This window comes from Acomys russatus, chromosome 6 (assembly GCF_903995435.1).
Source record: "Acomys russatus chromosome 6, mAcoRus1.1, whole genome shotgun sequence".
Lineage (NCBI taxonomy): Eukaryota > Metazoa > Chordata > Mammalia > Rodentia > Muridae > Acomys > Acomys russatus.
In genome coordinates this window covers 74112443-74135958 of record NC_067142.1, presented here as the reverse complement: position 1 = coordinate 74135958, position 23516 = coordinate 74112443, and the positions used below count along the sequence as shown (strand labels likewise).

Here is a 23516-nt window from a genome sequence, read left to right as displayed (position 1 = left end):
TATAAAGAAGCCAGACATTAACAAATGTTGGTAAAGAGAGAGAGAAATGGTATCTCACCCCATATTTTAGCAGGGATATAAACTGGTTGAGCCACACTGGCTAACAGTTCACCAGTTGAACATGGTGTTACCTATCATGGAAAACCATCTCCTATTGATAAATAGGAGAAATGAAAACACGTTCACAGAGGCATTACTCACAGTAGCCAAACAATATAATAACCAACACGCTCACCAATGGACACACAAACATATGAGAAATGTGCTATATATCCACGCAATGGAGCATTTGTTGGCCATAAAACAAAGGGTGTGTAAATATATGACTGCCTGGATGAACCAGGAAATTTGTTACATGAAAGAAGTCAGCCCCTACCCCCCAAAAAATTTACTATGTGACTCCACTGATGTCCAGAGAGGACAAATCTATAGGAAACAAAACAATAATTGTAATTGCCCACACGTGGGATGACTCTAGGAAAATGACTGCTAACTGGTATGGGGTTTATTGGGGTTTCTTGTGTTTTGAGAGGGCTAGCTCTATAGTCAGCTAGCTTGGAAATCACTATGCAGCCAAGGTTGGCAATTCTATAATTCCAGTTCCCAAATGCTGGGATCATAGGTGTCAGTCACCACTCCCAGATAGGTTTCAGTTCTTAAACACAGCAGGACTATCAGACAGGAGAGATGAAGTCAATGTGCCTTGAAGAACAGCTTATACAACAAATCAGCTTAATACATATGGCACTGGATATATCATATGTCTGCCATCAGATCTTTTATGAAGAATGTATTCACACCCCTTAATTTTTTAAGCCAACATGGAAAAGACAAAGGAACATGAACAAAGTTATGAGTTATCTTCACTGGAGCCAAATTATGAGTTACTTCATTAAATAAGGAATAAGTAACAGGCCATATGAGTGCTTGTATGTTTGTAGGCACATGTGTGTATAGGTCTATGTATGCAGGTATGTGCATACAGAGGTTGACAGGCCAGGGCTTAAGGCTGGGTGTTTTTCTCATCATTCTCCATTGTATTTACCGAGGCAGGGTCTCTTACTATATCTGGAGCTTGCCAAATCAGCTGGTCTACACAGTCAGCTTGCCCCTTCCTTTATCTTATAAAACTGGAGTACACGCAGGCCTCCAGACCAGCCCAATATTACATGGGTACAAGGACCGGAAGCCGGCTTCTCATGTTTGTGCAGCACGGACTTTATTGACTGAGCCACTGTCTCAGCCTTGAGGTTTTATAGTTTGCTCTAAATGTTCAAACTACAAAGGAAAACCAGGATATGGAGAAACTATGTTTCTTATCAGCCAAAACACCAGAGAGCAGAAGGGAGGAGGAGGTGTTCACTTAATTCACTAGGCCTCTTGCAAACACTGCAGCCCTGGGTAAAGTGTGGTCTAGTAAGGATTTCCAGCTAGCAGTGCATCAGAACTGTCTAGGCTGGCATGTTTCTGACAAAACAAAACCACAATGAAAGCAAACAAATGCCAGGTGTGATGCTGCACGCCTTTTATCCCAGCACTTGGGAGGCAAAGGCAGGTGGATCTCTGAGGTCCAGGACAGCCTGCTTTTACAGAGCAAGTTCCAGGACAGCCAGGGATACACAGAGAAACCCTGTCTTAAAACCCAGACAAACAAGCTACCAACTAAAACCAAGTACAAAACCCACCAGTGGGTGGCCTTTTCCCACGAGTGCTTGGTGATTCAGACACAGAACTCCACAGGTGCCATCTTACCTGACAAACTATATTCTGAAGAAAAATATGGATTACTTTGTAATCAAAAATATGGAAATATTAAAACCAGATGCCTTACTCAACACTGTTCACCTACAGAGTGAGGTAGAAGGAACCTAAACAAAGCTGTACTAGCACAGACCATCACGTGTCAGAAACCAAAGCCATGCTGCTGAAAAAGAAAACTGAGGGCAGCAGACAATGGTGCGAGCGCTAAAGGGAACAGACTAGCCTGCCCTGTAAGCCCAACACTAGGGAAGGCAGAGGCAAGCAGATCTCTGTGAGTTTGAGGCGTGGTCTACAAAGAAAGTAGCACAGCCAAGGCCACACAGAGAAACCCTGTCACAAGACAATAAACAAACAAATGGAACAGGCTAAATACGATATAATTCGTACAGACTGTGACACAGTAGAGACAAATCCTATGCAAGAACCACACAGCAGGACCTACAGGTGCCGCTGCAGAGCAACACTAAAAAGAAGACCAGCAAAAGGGCTGAGAGATGACTCAGCGGTTAAGAGCACTGGCTGCTCTTCCACAGGTCCTGAGTTCAATTCCCAGCACCCACATGGTGGCCCACAACCATCTATACCCTCTAATGCCCTCTACAGGTATGCAGGTGTACATGCAGATAGAGCAGACAAATATATAAAATAAAAAAATAAATCTTGGGGCCAGGTGTGTTGGTGCATACCTTTAATCCGAGGATTTGGGAGGCAGAGGCAGGCCGATCTCTGTGAGTTCAAGGCCAGCCTGCTCCATGAAGAAATTTCCAGGACGGGCAGGGCTACACAGAGAAACCCTGTCTTGAAAAACAAACAAAACAAGAAACAAAAACAAAGAAGGAAGAACAGCAAGTAGAAATGTTTGTTTTGTTTTTGTTAAAGCAGAGTAAAGATAATTTGAAGGCCTTACCTGGAGGTATGTTCTTAGGGCTGCCTTTTTTGGCTCTTGGACTTCTTTTGCCGGGTAGTTTTTTGTCCTGTGTCAAGGAAGGTTGATCAACTTTGGGGCCTTCGCTTGGAGTGTTTTCTGAGTTCTCACTGGGGGCTACCTCACAGCTGGACAGGCAGCCTTCATTATTGTTGAGACTGTCCTGCTCAAACACTGCGGCTCTTCCCATTGCACTGTCACTGGCGGTCAGATCCGCAGGCCTGTCTCCGTCAAGCTGGTTTTCATTTTCATCTGAGACAGAAGGCAAGCTTCCTACTCTCCTTTCCACGCTGTCCTCCAGATGGCATCCATCTTGTGGTTCTATCTGCAGACCGTATGCAGGAGTGTCGCTGTCATCCATTAGCGCATCTTTTGTGGAACTGTTTAAGGTTTCATCAGAGTCCTTCCATGGCTAGAAGACAAAAAGAATAAAGGCTACTTCATTCTCTCACCTCTGGAGACACACATGGTTTCCTGTTTCCCACTCCACTCCTCCCTCTTCTTCACCTGTGACATCACCCGAATCTCCCCCAGCTCTGCTCTTGCTGTCCTGCGCAGGGTGCTCCGCTAAGGCAGAGTGTAAAGGCTGCCTGCACACTGGGCTTCAGGGTGGTTCTGAATGGCCATCAGGCCGGGGCTGCTGACTTGAGGAAAGAAATCCCTGGCTACGCAGGTTATATGCTAAAATCAATCACTCACGATATCCCTGGGCACTTGCCAGAAAAGTAACAGCCAGCGGTGGAAGTGTTCCTTTGACTAAACAGCATTAACATTTACAAATGAAAACACTAGAAGCTAGCCATGTGTAATGGGATTACACTTGCTTGTAATCCCAGCACTCAGGAGGAGGCAGAGGCAGGTGGATCTCTGTGAGTTCAAGGCCAGCTTGGTCTACAAAGTGAGTCCAGGACAGCCAAGGCAACACAGAGAAATCCTGTCTCGATAAACCAAAACAAACAAACAAAACCACGCTGGAAACCGTATTATTTATTTATCTTTTAGAAAGGGAATCGGGGGAATTCAAGCAGCATGTAAAGTCTATGGTTTCACCATACCTTCTCCCTTCTAAAGAAAGACAAGCACTGAGTATCTTAAACCCATTTAAAAAGAGAGGGTGGTAATAATTAACTCTAAGCTATTTAATGTGGAGCTTTAAGGATACTGTTAACATTTTAAATGCCTACAAAAGTGCCCATAGATCTCACAGACTTGGGTGGTTGAGGCACCCTGGTTTGAACCTAGGGGTCTGAGGTCAGCCTATACAAGAGGGCAGTTCTCGAAACACACAAGCCAAACAAATCTATAAAAGATCAAAAGCCCTTTATCAGTCATTTTTAAATATCATATCATTCAAAAGTACATTTTAGGAAAAAGTATGCCAGTAAGATTATTTATGCTTGCCTAGCATTATTTCTGGGTCTGAACCAATTATTCCAGTAATTCTAAAAGAAAAAAAAAATTCCCTTAGGTGATAGCACTTTAAAAAAAAATCTACAAATGGGTAAGTAGAAATTCTTATTCTACTAGAGAGATGCTTCTGGGGTCAAGAACACTTGCCACTCTTGCAGAGGACCCAGGTTTAATTCCTGGCACCTATATGGTGGCTCACAGCTGTCTGTGTTCTAGGAGATGCAGTGCCCTCTCCTGGTTTCTGCAGGTACCAGGCGCACATGCTGTACACACCTACACAGGCAACTCACACATGAAATTAAAAAGTCTTACAAGAATAACAAAAAGCATGTAAATAAAGTACAGTTGTCTTTAAAACACACAAATAAGGGCTGGCTCAGTTGATAGAATGCTTGCCTAGAATGCAAAAAGCTCTGTATTCAAGCCCCAGCACCATACAGATGGACACAGTAGCAGATGCCTGTCATTTCAGTACTCAGGAGGCAAAGGGAGGTTAAACAGAAACATAATGTCCTTCTCACCTCTATAGCAAGTCAGAAGTCAGACCTAGGTACATGAAATTCTATCTCAAAATACACACACACACAAATATCACATATACACACATATATGTCATTTACATATGTAAAGTCTACAGTGTTAATCCTATAAAACATTATATTTATATATAATTATAAAATATATTATATATATTTTAAACATATTTTGCTACTGAGATGTATTATTCATACATAAAGGCATTCTTTGTTTGTTTGTTTTGAGACAGGGTCTCTCTGTATAGCCCTGGCTGTCCTAGACTAACTTTGAAGACCAGGCTGGCCTCAAACTTACCTATCTGCCTGCCTCTGCCTCCCGAGTGCTGGGATTAAAGGCATGCACCACCACGCCCAGCTCCATAAAGGCATTCTTAGAAAAACCTAAAAATGTCAGGCCGGGCATGGTGGCAGGAAGGCAGAGGCAGGAGGATCACTGTGAGTTCAAGGCCAGCCTGGTGCACAAAACTAGTACAGAGCTACATAGAAAAACATAAAAATGTCTAAATCTGGCTGGTATCATTTTCCTTAAAACATGTTTTCGTTTCTGGTTTGTTTGCTTGTTTGTTTGTTTTTTGAGACAGGGTCTCTCTACACAGCCCTGGATGTCCTGGAACTCATTATGTAGACTAGGCTGGCCTCAAGCTCAGAGATCTGCCTGCCTCTGCCTCCGAGTGCTGAGATTAAAGGTGTGCCGCCACCACCACCCAGCTTCTATTTCTCCTACAAATATCTGCAGCTGCTTTCTAATTTAGACTACCAGGAGGTACCGCAGCGTGTTTAGAGTTAAAGTACAGGATTTTATCTTCTAACTGTAAGAGACCCAGAGGCCACACATCAAGGGAACCTAAGACAGAGGAATCAGAAGGCAGCTGAGGGAGCCCAGCCACCAACACATGGTGAGTCTCCTTGACACACCACATACTGTGGCACCCACTTTACATAGCTGACCTCTGGCCTTCAAAACCAGGCTATACTGGAGGTGTTCGTATTGTGTTTGAGATGGAGAAATAAAACAAATACGGTCATAATCCTGGAACAGAAGCAGAGGTGGACCCAGAACTGTCTTCCTGGTTCAGATTCTAGGCAGTTCAATACAGCGGCTTAAGACTGAGGCACACCTAGGTTCAAAGTGTGTCCTTGCAGTGGGAAACATTAGGCAAGTTGCCTAGCAACCGCACTCCTCATTTTCCTCATCTGTGTGACTGTGGAACTGCGGAGTACCTGTCTCAAAGGGTGGATTTTTTGTTTTGTTTTTGGTGATGCCAGGGATTAAACCCAGGACTTCCATACGTGACTGTTCCACTACTAAGCTGCATGCTCCTAGGCATTTTTCAAATACATATTTAGTGTCTGTGTGTGTACACGTGCCTGACTGCCTATATCTCTGTGTGGGCTTGTGTGTGCCAAAACACACATATGAAGGTCAGAGGACAACGTGTAGGAGTTTTCTCTCTCCTTCTACCATGTGTGTTGTGAGTACCGGCCTCAGGTCATCAGGCTTGGCACCAAGTGCCTTTAGTCACTCATCACTCTGCTCCTAACATCCTTGAACTTTCTTTTGAGAAAGGATATTGTCAAATTGTTCCGACAGATCGCAAGTCTGCTATGTAGCCTTGGCTGGCCTTGAACTCGTGACTTTAATGCTCGGCCTTCTGGCTTGCTACTATAGCTGGCAATAGGTCATTTGTGATGCTCAGGTACCTGGGCAGGTAAAGTACTCAGGAGAGCACTTGGTCCACAAAGCAAATGCTAAATAAATGTTCCTTCCCAAGCCATCTCATGGTGTGTTACACATTGGTGGTTGATTCAAGGTCACTTGACCTTACTGAATGTTCAGAACCAGCTTTTCTAGACATTCTAGAAATGACCAGGCTCTGATGATAAGCAACACTGTTATGCTGCTGAAAAAGCTTATTGCAGAATATCGAGGTATCAATTTACAGTAGAGAATTCTCATGCAGTACCGGTGGTACTTACACGTCTCCTCTGAGTATCCTTCTCAGGTGACTAAGATATTTAGAAATCAATGGTTGGAATCACTTGGTAAGGGCAGAGGAGATAGCTCGGTGGGCAGAATGCTGGCTTTTCAAACACAAGGACATGCTTTGATCCCCAGAACCAACATTTAAAAAGCCAGCCATGCTGCTGGGCATGGTGGTGTATACCTTTAATCCCAGCAGTTGGGGGGCAGAGGCAGGAGGAACTCTGAGTGCAGGGCAAGCCAGGGCTTCATAGTGAGACCTTGTCTCCAGACAATAACCAAGCAACAAAGCCACATGTGGGGGTGTGCGCTTGTAATTCCCACTGCTGGGAGGCAGAAACGGGCAGATCACGTGGGCTCACATAGCTAATCCAGCCTGCTCAGTGAGTACATGTATGTACATAAACAAAGGTACACAGCTCATAAGAAACACACCTAAGATCCGGCCTCCACATGCACATGTGATCACACGAACACATACACACAAGACTCCTCGGGGAGCTGGGATGATGTACACACCTGGAACCCAACATGAGAAAGAGGCAGGAGGCTCAGCACCTGGGGCACAGCCCAGCTACGCGAGGCCCTGTTTCAAAACCAAACATGTTGGCAAGTGTATTTTATAGCTTTCTGAAGCTTTGCCACACAGCAGACCCCGAGCTAAAAGTATTTATACAACAGAGACTCAGTCCTCATCATCACCAAGATGGTTCTTCCTAGTCCTGTTATACTGTTGAAAAAGCAGACTCCTATCAGCCAGTTTAGAATAGGCATTTAGGGGGCTGGATAGATGGCTCAGTGGTTAAGAGCGCCATCTGCTCTTCCAGAGGTCCCGAGTTCAATTCCCAGCAACCACAGGGTGGCTCACAACCATCTATAATGTGATCTGATGATAAAGTACTCATATACAATGAAAAAAAAAAAAAAAAAAGAATTGGCATTTAGGACTAGTTGCTTGCAAGTCCAGATTCTCAACCATTGTGTTCTGTGGATAAAGGAACTAAAAAATATACTTCACTTAGTGGTCCTGCCCATCACCCACCCTAACAGAGAAGCGCCCCCATTGACCAAGTTCAAGATTCTGTCGACTCTTTTCTCTTCCCTAAGAAATGCTCTATCACTGAATAAATGGTTTCCCAGGAGCCCTCTGCCTTCTGTTGAGAGCCTTTCTGGGTGGCCCTGGGGTGGGCCCACACATCGAAACAAAGCAGCCACTCCCAGGAACATAAGTGTCCCTCTTCTGGGCCTCAAGACAACTTGCCTCCTACTCTTTTGTGATGATACGAGTAGTTTAACTTTCAAAGGGAAAGCCTGCAAATGTTTTCTAATGTTGGGTCTCTTGCTCTTTCCAAGGGCTTATTTTTGTATTTTATTTTTGCCGGGTACCTAGCAATGCATCAAGGCCTGGCTCAAAAGTCACTTACCCCGGGTCACCTGGCTGGTTTCTCTGTCCTCAGACTCCCTCGGCAGCACTGTGCCAGTCACTCCGAGTCCTCCCCACTAGTGCTCTGGGCTATCTCAGCACGTGTTTTTTACACTTAAGCTCTCTGCATGCCCACAATCTACTCCTAGGTCCTGGTTGCCAGTGCCTGGCCCTGGCTCCTACAGCTCTGAGACATGTGGCTTCTTATTAAAGAAGTCAGGCATGGATTCCCACCCGCAGCCTGACCCTTTTCAGAAAGGTAAAGGGACCCGATGCACAGTGCTTGGCACCTGTCTGCATTCTTCAAGCCTTGTGATTAGAATACTTTAATTTGAATGACGGGATGAACGTCTAATGGAATTCTAATCATAAGCAAACTCTGCCAGCTTTAGAGTTAAAAGTAAGATGTCATATTTCTCTATTTTCCTGCCAATAATGGAAGAAAGGACTGAGGAGGCCTGGTTAAACAGTGGTTCAAAACCTGTGCTAAGTCTGCAGTTGACATGGGGGTCATTGGTATATGGGAGTTTGTGTTCAGACTTACTCTATCTGCACAGTCTGGCTATTCCGTGCATATCTCTAGACCAATTCTCCCCAAGTCAGCAGGAACCCTGAGTCACTAATACAGCACAGACACTAACATATTTTGCCTTTTAAAAGCATGACAGTGAGTCTGCCCAAGTTTCCAGACTCTTGTGGCAAAATAGCATTCCAAATATGTACAGTGGAAGTCATCTGACACGCTAATCCTCCAGCTGAAGAATTTCAAGCCAATATATTCAAGGAAGGCCTATACAAAACACGAAAGGCCAGAAAACTTCACTGAAGAGGTATCAAACAAACAAATGTTCTAAATGAGCAGTCTAAAAGAGAAATCTTTATTTTATTAAAAGCACAAACTTGATCATATATAGATTTTTAATTCATTTTTCTTACATTTAAATGTAATGCTATTAAAGTGAAAGGCAATATACAGGAATAGTTAAGTACACTGGTGACTAGAAACACTTAAGGAGATCGTAAATGTCATATTTCTTTAGTTCATTCAAATCAGAATGAAATACTTTAACTTTCACACACCAAGTTTCTAAATAAGAATAAAGGCTGACTCCTAAGTTTGAATTTGCCAATTTATAGTCAGGTCAAAAGTTAGAAAAGGCCTGGGTGTAGTGGCGCACACCTGTAATCCCAGCATTCAAGAGGCAGAGGCAGGAAGATCTCTGTGAGTTTGAGGCCAGCCTGGTCTATAAATCAAGTTCAGGGCAGCCAGGGCTACACAGAGAAACACACACACACACACACACACACACACACACACACACACACACACACACACACACACACACACACACCAAAAGTGTCAAGCCACACCCTGGAGTTCTTTGACACTCACTTCAAATAGTTTTCAAATGCCAGTCAAAAATTCACCTTCACATTTTAGTAATGAGTGTTGCCTGCAGCACTGCACTAGTGGAAGCTTCTAGAAGTTAACAGTGTATCAGCCTGAGGGCCAATTGAGAACCAGAGAAAACTGCCATGACCTCCAGACTGTTTGCTAAAATGAATGTTGAATGTATGAAACTCAGACAATGCTCATAACCTTTATTCATTACTGATGGGAGCAGAAATGGATGCAAACATTATGGAAATCAGGAAAGGGGTTTCACAAAACACTAAAAACAAACTAGGTATGATGGCATATACCCAGGATCCTAGCACTTGGTAGGGAAGAGCATAAGGACCAGATGTTCAGGCTATCCTTGGCTACACAGCAAGTCTGAGGTCAGCCTTGGCTACATGACACCCTGTCTCAAACAACAACATTCACTTAAAAATAGAAGGATCAAATGACCTAACTGAAAAACCACACAGAAATGTTATGGGAATATGTTTGTCTTAATCCTAGGTGTGGGGATAAGAGGCTGCTTCACAACAGATGACTATGCTTTGCCCTGTGCTCTAGCAGGGGCGTGTTTTGCCAGCTACAGATTGTTTCTGCGAGTGTGTGACATTTGGAAATTTGGGAAATTTTCAGAGGGTATGTGAATGCTAGGGTCCAGAGAAGTGGGGTTGCTGTGGCTGTTGTTGGCTTGTTGTTGGTTGGATGCTGTTGGTTGAGGTTTATCAAGTAGTTGTGCCCAAAGAAACGAGAAGAAAAAAATTAGACATCTTGATGGCAAACAAGCTTGCCTCAAGGAACTTCCCGCCCCCTAACCAGCGGGAATTAGTTTACCTTTGCCCCTTTCCCCTCTATTCTTTTTTCTCTCCTATCTAGTGTTAGGGAGTTAATGAGGGTGGAGAGGGTAGAACAGAGAAAAGGGAACCCACAAAGTAGCAAACGCTAGCTACACACATACACAATAGAATTTTAAAAAACAGTGCTGGAGAGATGGATTAGAGGTTAAGAGCACTGACTACTTTTCCAGAGGTCCCGGGTTCAATTCCCAGCAAAAACATGATGGCTCACAACCATCTATAATGAGATCTGGTGCCCTCTTCTGGCCTGCAGGTGTATATGCAGGCAAAATACCTTATACATAATAAATAAATCTTAAAAAAAAAAAAAAAGAATTAAAAAAAAAAAACCAAAAAAAAAAAAAAAATGAAATCATGACATTTGCAGAAAAGTGGACAGAACTAGGAATTGTGTTAAGTGAAATAAACCAGGTTCAGAAAAACAAGTACTACCTGTTTTCTCTTATACTTGGATCATCGAAGTTAATGTTTGTGTGCATGTGTGTTAATGTAGGTGCACATGCATGCGTGTGGAGGCCAGAAGTTGGTGCTGTGAGTTTTCAATTGCTTTCCACATACTCTTAAAGAGAGTTCCTTGACTTGGCTAGGCTGGCTATCCACCTGTCCCCATCTCGCCAGTGCTGGGATTACAGGGATGTGCTACCACACTCAGCTTCTTACAGATGTTCTGGGTATTTAGCACTTAACCAACTGGGCCATCATCCCAGTCACACATACATAGTGTGTGTGTGTGTGTGTGTGTGTGTGTGTGTGTGTGTGTGTGTGTGTGTGTGTGTGTGTGTGAGAAACTAGAAAGAGGTCCATGAGAGGCAAAAGGATATTGAGGTGGTGGTCAGAACACGAGTGTGTACATGCCATGACCGCAGAGGAGGGATACTGCGGAAGGAGGCAATGGGTGGGTGGGGGGGATACAAGGGAGGGTGAGGAAAAGAATGGTCAATAGGAACGATGTATAAAAATGTAATGAGCCGGGTGTGGTGGCGCACACCTTTAATCTCAGCACTCGGGAGGCAGAGGCAGGCGGATCCGTGTGAGTCCGAGGCCAGCCTGGTCTACAAAGAAAGTTCTAGGACAGTTGGAGCTATTACATAGAGAAACCCTGTCTTAAAACAAACAAACAAACAAACAAACTCAAAGGGGGAAAAAAGTCATAATAAAATCTATTGTCATGTATTTAAATATGAGAAAATGTAGTCTTCATAAGTTCTGTATATTAATGTTTATTAGTCTTCTATCCTTAAAATGTAGCTAAAATGCTACCTTCTGGGCTACGCCAGTAACCACACCAGTAACCCCAGGAAGCGAAATGTGAACTCTCACAATCTGATTGCTGGTTTACTGGATGTGGCCTACAGGTGGCCACACAGTGGAAGCATCTGTCAAAGAACACAGCAGTCCACCAGCAAGATATAAGTCGTACTGGCTCATAACTAATGAGCAAGGTGATAAATACACGTCAAATGTATGAGTGACAGGAACTGATAGGAACTGAAACTTTCATTTTACATAACTAACTTAAAATGGAAATCAACTCAGTAACTGGAAGCCTTAACTACATGTGGAATACTGTATTTGAACCTTTAACCTCTGTAAATTGTATGAAATCAAAATACAGATTAATCATTGGGCATGGTGGCACATACCTATAATCCTAGCACCCAGGAACTACAGGTGGCAAGACGATCACAGTTTGAGGCCGGTGTGGTACAGAGAGCTGGAGACTAGCCTTGGTAGCACAGTGAGACCCTATCTCAAAACAAGGCCAGTGAGATGGCTCAGTGAGTTAAGGCACTTGCTGTGAGGCTCACAAGCACACACACACACACACACACACACACACACACACACACACACACACACACTAAATGTAATTTTAAGAAGCTTATTAGCTGAGCTTGGTGGTACATGCCTGTAGACCCGGCACTTAGGAGGCAGAGGCAGGAGAACTGCCGTGAGTCTAGGCTAACCTGAGCTACATACAGTGCTAAGCCAGCCAGCCGTACACAAGGCTGTGTTTCACTCCAAGACGAACCAAGAAGGGGAGCGGCTTTTCCTAGAAACAGAATTAAGTATATGGCTTGTGCTATATTTCTATTTGTCCACGCCGCTCTGTCACACTGCCCTGACAGTCACAGCCATGGTTTGTGGTGACTCATTCCATAATAATTCATTCTTGCTAATATAAGTTAGGCTACAGGCATTTCCTGGCACAGACGTTATAATTAGTGTAACATGACAATGTAAATACTTGTGACAGAAATAGATCCTATATGCCTTTAAAACTAAGTTCTACTACTTGTTTATTTATCTTCATAATGTTAACCTCAAGATCATGCCATCCCTCGCTTCTGGTACTTCCTCATACCTAAAGTCAAAATATTTTGGATACATCATAAAAGTTGTGTATCAAAAACCAAAGCATGGGGGAAACAAAAAACAGAAACAGACTCACAGAAGGTACGTATGCTGAAGAAATGGGTGGTCTGTTGGGAGAGGGCCTTGGGAGTTTCCTGGAAAGAATAAAGTAGCAAGGCGGGACACTGGAACGGCAATAGCTGCTGCCAGTCTTACTTAAGGCCTTGGTTTTGTTGCTCTCCAGCAACCTTCACCCTCAAAAGATGGCTTTGCACCGTTTAGAAGACACCTGCATTCTAAAATGCCATGTTTGGGTTTGTCAGGTCCCAAAGAAAACCCAGACAAGTCTCATTCCCTCGGTACCTGTGGCTCCTCCTAGTGTTTTCACCCCACCCCCTACCCTAACCCTCTCCCTCCCAGGGGCTGGGCTTCCCTTCCCCTAGGCTTCTCACTCCTATATAACTCAGCCATTTGGGCCACTTGCCCTCTTGGCTGCTCTCTCTTGGCTGCTCTCTCTTGGCTGCTCTCTCTTTGGGTTCCTATGCACTCTCTTGGTCCTCTTGGCCTCCTCTCCTCTCTCTCTTCTCTTTGTCTCCAGCTCTCTGCTACCCTCACATCCTCTCATGGCCCTCTTCAGTCTGGCCTCTTGCTAAATTCTCCCTCATATCTACAATAAACCCTTTCAAGCATACCTAGAAGTGGTCATGTCTTCATTTTCCTTCATTGTTGATATCAGCTCCAAAGTTCACCCTATTGCTTAGGAGTTTGGAGTCTGCCTCACACAGATGCAACACTGAGTCTATGGACAACCGACGTCTGACTTATGGGCTTCAGAAACATGGCTCTAAAGAGCTCTCTTGCTGTCTCTTTTATCTCATTCCTCCAGATCTACCATTCCTCCTAACTTTAGCACTTTGTTCTAATTTAGTTTACAAGGTCACCGCCTTTTGTTTTCTAATCCTTCCAGTCTAAAACAAATATCACTTTCCAGTTGACTGGGTCTGACAAGCAATTTTGCACATTTCGTTCTGGCATCCTATTGTCTGCCTTTCCTTATCTTGAAAAACAATGACACAAATGTTGGCCTTGGAATAGGAACATGTTAGCCCTGCCCCAAATCCAGGAGAATGCCTGCTTTGAACTATGTTCACAATCCAGGTGTTAAACCTAGTGCTCTTTGTAACCAAAAGCTCATATCTGGCCAGCATTAAAGACTTACAACTAGGACACAAACAAAGCAAAGTAAGTCTCCACATGGCAGCTGAACTCTGACCCTGAAAGTTGCATAATTTGACTGGGTTCCTGGATGCTAATGTTCTCAATTGTAACAGTCTCCTTAAACAAGATATATTTACTTAATAAGAGAAGAGATTTGACCACTCTTTTGTTTTGTTTTTTAGAGACAGGGTCTCTCTGTGTTAGCCTTGGCTATCCTGGACTCGCTTTGTAGACCAAGCTAGCCTCGAACTCACAGCGATCTGCTTGCCTCTGGCTCCCGAGTGCTGGGACTAAAGGCGTGCGCCACCACACCCGGCTGATTTGCCCACTCTTAACCGTTCACACCCAGAGAGACCTGTCCACTTCTGCCTCTGCAGGGATTAAAGGCGTGCCCCATCACGCCTGGCATAAAATTTTAAATTATATTTAGTGTGTGTGTGTGTTGGGATGGGATCAGCAGCTGCAGAGGTCAGAGGACAACTACTTGGGAGAATCAGTTCAGGTCCTCTCCTTTCACCAATTAGATCCCCAGGAGGAGTTCAGACTGTCAGACTTGGTGGCACATGCCTTTACCCCCTGGCCTAAGAATATCTGATTTTGTCACCAAAGTTAAAAAAGAAAGAAAGAGAGAAAGAAGAGCCAGGTGTGACACACTCAGGAAGAATTCAAAGCCAGCCCAGGCTTCAGGGCAGGGGCCAGAAAATAAGTATAGAAGTCAACAGCACGAAAGGTTTCATGCAAACAGCAGCACAGAGCCGGATACCAAGGAATCAACGCATGATCCAGGAGCACCACATACTCACGACATCACAGAGGATCTACCAATCATTCATGAAGGGACTGAAATTCATGAGGATCATCCTCCCAGTGTTGACATCCATTTCTGGACCTCCGAGCGCTTTGCCCAAGAGACAGATGAATCCCCAGCTGTTCACTGTGCCATCTGGCAGGAACCACCACCAGCCTGATGTACCTGCCCCGGCCTTCTCGGATATGGCCCACGAATCTGAATCCTGACCCTTCCTTCTTGTCCATCCCTAGCTCTGCAGAACCAGAGCAGAGACAGGAGAGAACATGGGGGTTCTTCCCACAGTCCTCGCACCCATGTCCTGAAGAGAAGAAGCAGCAAGAGAAGAAACAAGCCAGCAAACTAAAAGGGTGAGCAAGCAGGGCGTGCACAGTCCTAACCGCCAGACTGTGGAGTAAGAATGCTGAAGGAAGTAACAAGCTATGCGAATGAATTAAGTGATATTATTTTTATTTATGTGTACATATGTATCTGTGTGAATGTGTGCCACGTGTGTGTATGTACCTGAGGAGATTAGAAAAGGATGTCAGATTCGATGAGCCTCTCTACCTGGGTGCTGGGAACCAAACTCAAGCCCTCTAAGGCCTCAGAGACACTGGGTCTGCAGTTGTTAACAATTATTTCTAGTTGTCACCTTGATACGGCAAAGACAGTCTCAATGAAGGACTGTCTAATCAGGTGACCTGTAGGCATGTCTGTGGGAGATTGTCTTGACTGCCTTAATTGACGTGGAAAGACCCATTGTGAATGAGGGTGACATCATTTCCTGGGTTAGGCCCTGGACCACGTCTAGTAGAGCTGAGCATGCGTGCGTGCATTTATTCCCTCTCTAGGCTTGACTGTGGATGTGCCCAGCTGCTTCAGTTCCTGTCTTGACGTCGGGACAGACTGTAACCTGGAACTAAAAGCCAAACAAACTCTTGGTCCTCTTAGTAGCTTTTCATCAATGCATTGTATCACAGCAACAGGAAGGGATGGGCCCACTTTCATATGTGCATTGTATCACAGCAACAGGAAGGGATGGGCCCACTTTCATATGTGTGCATCATATACCACAAATGGTAATAATAGATAAGTTATTTTCTTATCTTTTTTTTTCCAAGACAAGGTTTCTCTGTGTTAGTCTTGGCTGTCCTGGACTCACTTTGTAGACCAGGCTGGCCTCGAACTCACAGCGATCTGCCTGCCTCTGCCTCCTGAGTGCTGGGATTAAAGGCATGTGCTACCACACCTGGCTCAATATATAAGTTTTATAAAGTTGCTTCTTTCAGGTATTTTGTCACAGCAGCAAGAAAAGTAACGAACATATATGTCAAGAATGAAATATACCCAGAGGCGATGGGCTGGTTTTACCTGAAACCTCCGCCCAGAGGACTAATTTTCATGGTACCAGAGGCCCCATGTAAGCTTCCAAGGGAGAGAAAGCACCAATCGTCCTACCAGCTACGATGCCTGTGAAGCACCACACTGACCAGCATGGAACTATAGCCCTATAGGTCCGTAGTGGCATGCACACCTTGTTGGTAACCAACAGCTATGTAATCAATGTCAGGTCCGCTCAACACGAGGGAAACCGGACGTGGTACTGGAAGCCTCGCCAGCTACCTGCAGCCAGTGAAGTCATGGATCTTGGAGGAGTACTGACAATTACTTTACTAAGCCAAGATAATTCCTATCTACATACTAACTATTTATTCTTCCACCCATAGATAAATGTAGCTCTCACTCCTCATCAAAGAAGCTTCTCTTTGCAACAGAGACCATTTACAGAAGACCACAACCAACCAAAACACAGAGACAGAAGATCCTGCAGTGAGAGCCTAGGCCCAGTGGGTAGCTGTACTGGACACGCCTGCATCTAAGGCTTGGGAACATTACGGAAGAGGGGGTGGTCAGGTCCAGAGGAACAGATGTTTGCTATAAAACGGTGTCTCCTAGAAACATGAGAGGCTACATCTATGAAGTCTCATCAACGTGGCTGCCTGAACAAGACCTGGGCCACACTGATGGACAGGCTATCATGGAAGGGGAAACGCTTGTGGGACTTCAACACTAGACAAGGAGCTACAGGCAACCTGGCAATGCTGAGAGAAGGGAAAATGGTCTTCGCCAGGCAAGAGGCTCCCAGTTGGTTGACCAATGCTAAATGGTGAGCCTGAGACCATGCACATACAGGTAACATTATATGGACCAAGCAGGTTGTAGCTATATACTTAGGGTGTGTGTGTGTGTGTGTGTGTGTGTGTGTGTGTGTGTGTGTGTGTGTGTGTGTGTCATTAATTTAAAAAAAAATAAAGATCATACATGAGAGGGGTTGGAGAAAAAAGGGATGTGGATTGTGATATAATTTCAAAAAATATTCTAAAAATTTTTATTATTCTGAAATAGAAATCTTGTGCTAGTGGAAGTGAGCAAAGTTTCTTTGTTTGTTTTTGCTGTTGTTTTTGCGTACTTAGATTTACTAATGGTAAATCCATGCAAAGAATAATTTACACTTGGGAGCCGGGTGTGGTGGCGCACGCCTTTAATCCCAGCACTCGGGAGGCAGAGGCAGGCGGATCGCTGTGAGTTCCAGGCCAGCCTGGTCTACAAAGTGAGTCCAGGATGGCCAAGGCTACACAGAGAAACCCTGTCTCAAAAAACAAAAAAAAAAAAAAAAAAGAATAATTTACACTTGGGAACAGATGTTTGTGATTTATTTTCAGGGTTTCTCTTTCTTTCTTTCTTTCTTTCTTTCTTTCTTTCTTTCTTTCTTTCTTTCTTTCTTTCTTTCTTTTTTATAAAAGTTTTCCAAGACATGGTTTCTCTGTGTTATCTTGGCTGTCTTGGACTCGCTTTGTAGACCAGGCCTGCCTTGAACTCACTGTGATCTGATCTGCCTGCCTCTGTCCCCCGAGTGTTGGTATTAAAGGTGTACACCATTACAACTGCTGGTTTTTTAATCTCTAGACAAATGTTCTCGTTATATACTATACTGAGGCACACATTTTAAAAGGCAGGTTACTGTGGCAGTTGTTTTTGATGACTATTACAGTACATGATGATCATTAAAAATACAAATCAGCTGGGCACTTGCGAGGCAGGTGGATTGCTGCGAGTTGAAGGCCAGCATGGTCTACAAAGTGAGTCCGGGACAGCCAAGGCTACACAGAGAAATCCTGTCTCGAAAAACCAAAAAAAAAAAAAAAAAAAAAAAAAAGCAATCAATCAATCATATAGCAGAAACCTATGTTTCATTATAATGATTATATATGCAACTATACTATTAAAAATGAAATCTTAAAAATGAGGCTTACGTATAGGCCTCAAAAATAACAAAAGCCTATTTTCATAAATTAAAGGAAAGCATCAATAAAAACAAGAACTGATAATGTTATCTCTCACTTAAATTTAGAAGTTTGGTACCGTTCATAAGCATTCTCAAGAATGTTAAGTCCTAGCTGGGCGAGGTGATGCTCGCCTTTAATCCCAGGAGAGGCAGAGGATCTCTGTGAGTTCGAGACCAACCTATAGAGCAAGTTCCAGGCCAGTCTGGGCTATTATACAGTAAGGCTCTCTCAAAAACAAGGGGAGGAAAAACAGACAGACAAACAGACTCACTCCATAATTCACAGACACCAGAGTGACATTTCAAAACAAGAAACCAGGACTAGCTAAAGAGAAGATGCGTCCGTATGAGGCAAAGCTGGCTTTGGAGGCATTCCCTAGGGTCACAGACAGGCGCCCTGGCTTGCCAGCTGTAACTCTTAGTCATATTAGCTCAGCTCTGAGTCTCTGTTTCTTTGTTGTAGGAAGGAGTCAGGTAACACATGGGAAATGGGTACGGCAGCCCATAAGGACAAAACAGCAAGCACACGCTCATAAGCAGTCCTGGCTGTCTGGGCCTGTAAGATCCAGTGTCTGACCAAAGATATTTCTTGCTGTGCATTCTATAGCCAGGTAGTTGTTTTTATTCATCTTAGGACTCCATGTGCTTTCAAGTCTTAGTATTTACAGTTTGTCAACCCTAAAAATATCAAGTGTTTTTGTCAATCTCCCCCATCCTCACTGCTCTCCTTCATCACATCCTGTTAGATGTACGTTAGATTCTCTTATCCTAAGATCTCCATTGCTTAACATCTCTTTTGTAATTTCTCTTTATAGTTTGTGCTGAATTTTTTTTTTTAAGATTATGTGTATAGACACAGTGCTTTTGTGTGTTTCTGCGCACCATGTGTGTTTCTCTTCCCCAAGGAAGTCATAAGAGGTACCAACATTCCTAGAAATGGAGTTGCAGACAGCTGTGAGCTGCCCTATGGTAGTTCAGAATTGAACCTGGGTCCTCTGGAAGAGCAGGAGGTGCTCTTAACCACTGAGCCATCTCTACCGCCCCCTGAATAGTCTGCTCCCCTCCCCATAGGCTCACTTTTAAGTTGTTTCTGCCTGCTCTTGCTCAGAGTGGATACTCTGTACTTTTTTATTGTGAGCCCCATACTGTGTATTTTATCTGTGGGAAGCTTGCACAGGCTGATTAAGAATTACTCCCTCACAAGTGTTTAGTGCTTATAAGGCATTCCACCTGGACTTACTAGCCAGGGCTACTTAGTAACTCAGCAAAGAACCATGGTTACAAGTGTTCAGGGAAGAAGGCTGGAGAGATGGCTCAGAGGTTAAGAGCACTGCCTGTTCTTCCAAAAGTCCTGAGTTCAATTCCCAGCAACCACTTGGTGGCTCACAACCATCTATAATGAGATCTAGTGCCCTCTTCTGCCCTGCTGGCTCACATGTGAGCAGAACACTGTATAACAAACAAACAAATCTTTATTTAAAAAAAAAAGAGAGAACGCACAGCAAGAGGCAGAGAAGCTCTCTGTCCCTTCTACTGTCTGTGTTACTAACTACGACCCATCCCACCACTTTCGAGAACAGAGATGTTTGAGAACCTAGAGTTGTGTGACATATTTTGTTCCAGCACTTTCTTTGGGTGCCTAGCTTCCGGTACAAGGGCTCCCTTTTAGTTCCCACAGGGCAGTTAAAATTCGAACCCATTGCATAAGTACCCATTCTGTTCTCAAACCAGCCGTTGAGGCATGTATCATTTGTTGACCATTTAATGAGGGCTGCGGACATTCTGTGCATGTTTTCTTCCATTTGCATAGAAACACTATTATCTTTCCCATCTTATGGACAAGGAAACAGGCATAAAGATATGTAGCCTGCTCAGGCTTATCCAGCAAGTGTCAGACTTAGGGTTGTACCCAGATGTGAGTGTTACCCCCTTGAAAACTGCCACTCCTTCAAAGCTCTTGTGCTCCAACCATCACAGAAGCAAGGAGTGGCTGCAGAACAAATATACTTTCTCTTTTATTGAGAAACCCTGAGAGCAATTACTTAGGAAAGGGCAGGGGGAAACAGAGTATAAATGTGTATGTAAGTGCACACACACTTGCATGCATACAGGGCATGTGAAGTGATGGTCAGAAGACAGTCTTGGGTGTCAGTCTTTATCTTCTACCTTGGGACTGAGTCTCTTGTTCTCCACGTATCTGCCAGGCCAGCTGGACCATGAGCTTTCCTGACTTCTTCCTGTTTTCCTCCCATTTCACTGGAGAAGCTCTGGGATTACAGATGTGTACCACCGTGTCTGGCTTCCTGTGGATTCTCGGGGTCCCAACTCAAGCCTGTGAACTCAGATGACAAGCTCTGTGCCACTGAACCATCTTCCCAGACTTCTCAGTACACTTTTAAAAAACAAGCATAAACATTAGATGGCAGTCTCAGTTGTTTTATACTGCGTTACAGTATTAAAATATCTGATTGGTCATTTGTGAAATGGCTAATTTTCTAGTGATAGCAAGATGCTTGGCACTTTCAAGATATGTTAAACCTATTGCTATTATCATTGGAGAGGAACTGACTTACAAGCTAGTGGAGAGCCAAGAACTGACCGAGATGGATAAAGTCATATCCAACCACAGGAGGGGAAAAGAAAAAAGAATAAGCTGACCAGGGATCTCAAAGCCATAGGATAAATGCATGTTTTCTTAAGACATCAAGATACTAACTCCATGCTGAAAGGAATGGGTGTTACACAGCACCTCATAAAACACCCAATAACTTGGGACCAAGTTCAAGCAAGTGATGCTTGAATTCTACAGTGAAGGGTACAGCGACACCAAAAATGTTACGGAACCAAGCTCATAGTAACTCATTTATTTTCCCAGCAATCCCAAGGCGACTGTTATCAACAAGGCCATGCCCTAGATACGGACACTGAGGAAATAACAGGTTAGGCTTCTCATTCGGGGCCATACTGTCCACAGGACCAGGACTAAAGCACAGCAGAGAGTTCCGCAGCCTATGACGTCACCGGATGCCAAGCCTCCATAACAAGGTGGACTGTGAGCTGTGTGTGAGAGTTTGGACAAGTTAGGGGAAGCGGGAAGGGAAAGTGACACTATCAACCTTAGTAAAGTCTGGCCGTAGCGGGAGGCACAGCTAACACCGAGGACAAGGAGATCTCTTCAGAGACCTAGTGTTCCGTGGGCTATAGGCAGCGCGCTGTCGGGCCCAGGTGTGCTCTCTCGGTTGGGCTTCTTTCAGGTTATTTCATGCATGTGCTGCTAGTATTGCCCAACTGGAACTCAAGGTTGTTTGGCAACAGAGAATATCTTTTGCAACCCTGACCACAACACAGCCCAGAGCACAGCAAAGGTACTAAGTATGCTTGTCCAACTGAACGACAACACTAGAGCTTCACCTTCCCTGCCTCTTACCTAAGGATGTAGGCGTAAAAACCAAAAACATTACATAAGACGATATTTTAACCTCACTTAACAAATCCACAAATATTATCTAGTGGAAAACAGAGAGATGGGGAGACTTGAAAATGGTTACTTCTGTCCCTGAAAGATTAAATACGGTCTGGCCGAGGCAGCAAATTCCCAAAAGTTGTTTTTTGTTTTGTTTTGTTTGTTTTTTGAGACAGGGTATCTCTGTTTAGCCTTGACTATCCTGGACTCGAACTCACAGCGATATGCCTGACTCTGCCTCCCGAATGCTGGGATTAAAGGCGTGCGCCACCACGCCTGGTGAATTAGTTGTTCTTAAAGTGAATTAAATCAATGGGCTCATTCTGCTTTCTGACATCATAATGTGAGAAAATTCTGAGTTTGTAATTACAAATGTCTGTGCTATGCATATTGAAAGAATTCATAGACAAGTGCAAAGAAAGGCAAAGTAACCGCTTTAAGTTATACTATAAAAAAGGAAGACAAATGGAATTAGGCCAGGGTCAACTTTAACCTAGGCTTTCCAATTTGGTTCTTCTCTAGTTTTACTTGAAACATTAGCTCAAAACCAGATCCAAACTGGGCGTGGCGGTGCAGCCTATAATCTCAGCACTTGGGAGGCAAAGGCAGGAGGAAGATCCTGAGTTCAAGCTCAGTCTCGGCCACATGGAGAATTACATGAGTGAATCCTGGTCTCAAAACTAACAAATTAACAAAAAATATAAATTAAGGAAGGGAGAGAAAGGAAAAGGAAGGAGGGAGACAGAGAGAGGGGGAAGTGAGGAGAAAGAAAAATATAAAGAAAGGAAAATGCACTCAATCCTGAGGAGGTGTGGTGTGGTGTGGTGGTGCAAGCCTGTAATTCCAGCACGCAAGGGGATCAGGAGTTCAAAAAAAGAGTGGGCTATACACATAGCCAGACCCCATTTAAGAAGAATAAGAAAAAAAATCAGGAGGAAATAACTCAATGGTAGAGACATTGGCCTCGCACGTGCAAAGCCACAGGTTCTATCCTCAGTAATACACACACACACACACACACACACACACACACACACACACACACTGGCAAAGAACACATTTTGAAGATCTTTAGCCACAAAGGCATTTTATTTTCTCCTGGATGATTTCCCCAGGGCGTGTTCTTTTCCTTATCATGATTGAAATATCTACCTTAAAAATCTTCCTAAAAGTTACTGGGCAGTGGTCCATCAAAATAAAAAATAGAGAGGGCAAAATGAATTCTAAAAACATAAAGACCTAATTCAACCATTGAAACTTTAAAAAAAAAAAAAAAAAAGCATGTTAGAACAAGACTACCAAATGTTTCCACACTGGCGCTCCCATGCATTTTAAAGGCCAAGTTTCCATGGGTTGCTGCTAAAGGAAAATTAATATCCTTTATCAAACCCTCCCTGAGGGCCTACTAAGTACACTCTAGTAGGTTCACTGTAGAGAAAGGTAGGGAAGGAAGCTTAATAGGGTAAAAGGACGAAAGAACTGAGACTGCAGCTGACCTAGTTCAAGATACAGACGCATACGTACAAACACCAGGGGGGTGGAGGGGGGTAACAAAAACCTATGGTGTGCCAAAGGCGCCGTGATCAGTTAACTCTGCCCATGTTTATAAACAGATGTGCAGACCCCTGAAATGCCACATCAGAATGTGGTTTTGTGAATCTTGAACCTGAATAAACTTAAGTTATTTCCTTTCAGTTTTCACTAAAATAAAATAAAAGGAGAAAAAAAATTCAAAAGCTCACTTTTTTCTTTTTGTGTTTTTCTAGATTTTTACTGTTCTCAATAATAAATGTATTTCCCAATTGAATGTTTCAATGACAGTGTCATTAAGACACCATTCTAAAGGACAGGCATGGTGGCACATGCCTTTAGTCCCAGCACTTGAGGCAGAGGCAGGAGGCTCACTGTGAGTTCGAGGCCAGCCTGGTGTACAAAGAGAGTCTATGAGCATATACAGGGGGAAGAGGTCCCTCTCAGTCACAGTCATAGGGGAATGGAGTAAGGGGAAATTGGGAGGGAGGGAGGAATGGGAGGATACAAGGGATGGGATAA

General features: G+C 43.9%; 1 protein-coding gene across 1 annotated transcript in view; it reads right to left on the bottom strand.

Annotated features, from left to right (window-relative positions):
- Positions 1 to 23516, bottom strand: part of Cnst (consortin, connexin sorting protein) — an 80506-nt gene that overhangs the window by 44667 nt on the left and 12323 nt on the right. Inside the window, exon 2 of the mRNA XM_051147987.1 lies at positions 2668 to 3098. Coding sequence (XP_051003944.1) covers positions 2668 to 3098 — 431 coding nt within the window. The remainder of the gene's footprint in view (positions 1 to 2667; positions 3099 to 23516) is intronic.